This window comes from Pygoscelis adeliae, unplaced genomic scaffold (genome assembly GCF_000699105.1).
Source record: "Pygoscelis adeliae isolate BGI_AS28 unplaced genomic scaffold, ASM69910v1 Scaffold397, whole genome shotgun sequence".
Classification (NCBI taxonomy): domain Eukaryota; kingdom Metazoa; phylum Chordata; class Aves; order Sphenisciformes; family Spheniscidae; genus Pygoscelis; species Pygoscelis adeliae.
The window spans coordinates 593747-596190 of NW_008825212.1; the positions used below are offsets into that span (position 1 = coordinate 593747).

The following is a 2444-nucleotide window of genomic DNA, read 5'->3' on the forward strand; positions in this document are numbered from 1 at the left end:
CGGTTCCACTTTATCTACTCTGCCAGCACTCACCAGGACAAGAAAAAAAAAAGTAATACCGAAGACCCTATTTAACTGCCTCCCAGTCCCGATTTCCCTGTCAATTCCCCTGCCGGAAAATGGCCAACAGCTTTGGAGAGCGGCTAAATGCAGGACTGCTTCTCCATCAGCCAGCGGAGAAGGTGTTCAGGCAGCGAATGGTACTGTCACAGCTGGATTTTTCAGCACGTTCAGGGAGATTTCTCCCAAGACAACCACTCATGCAAGACAACTTCTGCAGTGGATCGTTATCTCCACGGTCTTGTTAGACCCATGGCACAACGGGACTGATTTGCACCTAGAAAGCAGCCAGAGCCAGGAAGGCACCTCGGCCACCTTCACGCGGGCTGGACCTGAAATCCACAGCCCTCAAGGCTACGTTTCCAAGAGTCATTAGTTCTGCGGCTTTGAGAACAACTCAGGATCTGCAGGAACCGGCCTAAGCCCAGGGACACCTGGTCAAACCTCTCCTCTCCAGAGACTTCCTAAAGGCTGCTCTCGCAGCTAAGCCTCACTAAATCAAAGCTGGAAGGGCCGTGCAGGGGAGGCTGCCACTTTACCTTGACGGTACAGTCTTTGGAGCATGATGCAAACAAACAGCCAGAGTGGGAGAAGCTGAGGTGCAAAACCTGGTCATTGTGCTCCCTCAGGGCCTGCACTTCCACGCAAGGGATGGTGTCGTAGAGCCTCTGGAACTCGTCGTACCAGGAGACGGCAGCTGTAACACACCAGCAGGGACACAGGACAGGAACGTAAGCGGGGGGAAGTGACAGACCTCAGCTAAACGCAGCACCCACAGAATCGGTCCTTAATAAAGCGCAGTCTTGACTGCTGCTAGCAATGCCAGGAGCTCCGCTGGGGCCAGCATCCCTGCGGCTTCAGCCGTGCGAGCAGGGCTTACTGTTTTTCTCAGTAACTTCTCCACTCCCACACACAGAGAATCTTTTCTTCCAGTAAACACACAACTCCGCACCGCACCACTACTTTCTACAGCAGCACAGCCACTGCAAGAAGCACCCAGGGCACAGCCGTTAGGTACCTAACAAAAGCCTTGCTCAGGAGGAAATGGCCGTCAGAACTGCAGACGTGCTCCAGCACAACGCAAACAAATCTATCATGTGATGAGAGGGAAGCTGCTCCTCAGGGTACCGGGCTCTTCGCTGATTATCTTTATCTTGTCTAATACAGAATTAAGAAGGTTCCAGAAAGGGTATGAGACCAGGAGAAAAAACCATCTCCGTGAGATAAAAGACTAGAGGAAACAAGAGAGAAGACCGGGAGCTGGACACAGCGTGCCAGGACAGAAGAGGAGCCCTGCAGCAGAAGAGCCTGGAGCGCACTCAGAGCAGTCACACTGATGGCCAACAAAGAGGCAAATAAAGAGGATTTTTAACAAAGTGCCCGGTAAGGCAGCCTACAGACTTCTTGCAGCAGCAAATCCCGAGGAAGCAAAGAGGATTAGACACATATATGGATAAGGGCCAATTTCCCTAGTTACATTGAACAAGACTGAAGGTTTTTTTGGAACTCGCTGCAGCCCAGGAGGCACCTGCTCCTGCAGGCAGGGAGCAGCTTGCTGCCAGGACATCCCACCGTTCCTCACTAGGCAGGGGGCTTCATCCCCCTCTGAAGCTCCCTGTTCCGGCCCATCCGGCTGGGAAGCGGTCTGGACAGATCCCATCTGGCCAAGCAACCCCAACATTTCCTCTCACAAGACCCACTGGATACCACTCCCCAAGCCACAGAGCTGCCCAGGGCAGGCAGGGGATTCCCCAGACTCCTGCTTCAGCCCCTTCCTGGGCCTGCCAGCCACCCCCTGCTCCCCTTGCCTCATGGGGCTGCCTCACAGCTCCAGAAGCACAGCCTGGGAGGTGCCTGAATACGTTACCGAGTTACACCGACTGTTCAATCCCTGTTAGTGCTAAAGAACAGGGCTGGCAGCTTACTAACTAACTGCAGGAGGCTGGAAGTGAAGGAGCCTGGTCAAAGAGCCTCAGATCAAACCTAAAGATAATGTCCTCAACCCTGTGGAGCTCCCAGGGTCTGCACGAGTGAAATCACACAGCCTGAGTCGTCCCATCCACATCTCATCCCTTCTCAGAGCCCTTTTGCACTGGTGTTCCCCACTGCAGGGAGACGGGCTCCCGCTGCTTGATCCTCGGCGTTTCTTCCTGTCCTTCTGTAGCAACTGCAACTCAAGAGCAAGAAGCCAATTCCCTCCACCGTGGCCACCGCTGGGAGCACCGTGCGCATCCTTGGGGCGGAGGATGGAGCACAGCCCTCCTGGACCTCTGCAGCACGCTGGGAACAGGCTTTTTGGACTCCAAGAGAGACCCACCTTGGCAGCAAGGGCTCCTGTCAGCAGGTCCCCAAGGCCTGTCTCAGCAGGTGTGACGGCACTGGGT

General features: G+C 54.7%; 1 protein-coding gene across 1 annotated transcript in view; it reads right to left on the minus strand.

Moving 5' to 3' along the window:
- FBXW5 (F-box and WD repeat domain containing 5) overlaps positions 1-1720 on the minus strand; it is a 10035-nt gene extending 8315 nt beyond the window's left edge. Inside the window, exons 1-2 of the mRNA XM_009329054.1 lie at positions 1633-1720; positions 600-757 (exon numbers count right to left, since the gene is read on the minus strand). Coding sequence (XP_009327329.1) covers positions 600-757; positions 1633-1720 — 246 coding nt within the window. The remainder of the gene's footprint in view (positions 1-599; positions 758-1632) is intronic.
- Positions 1721-2444: the final 724 nt, after the last annotated feature.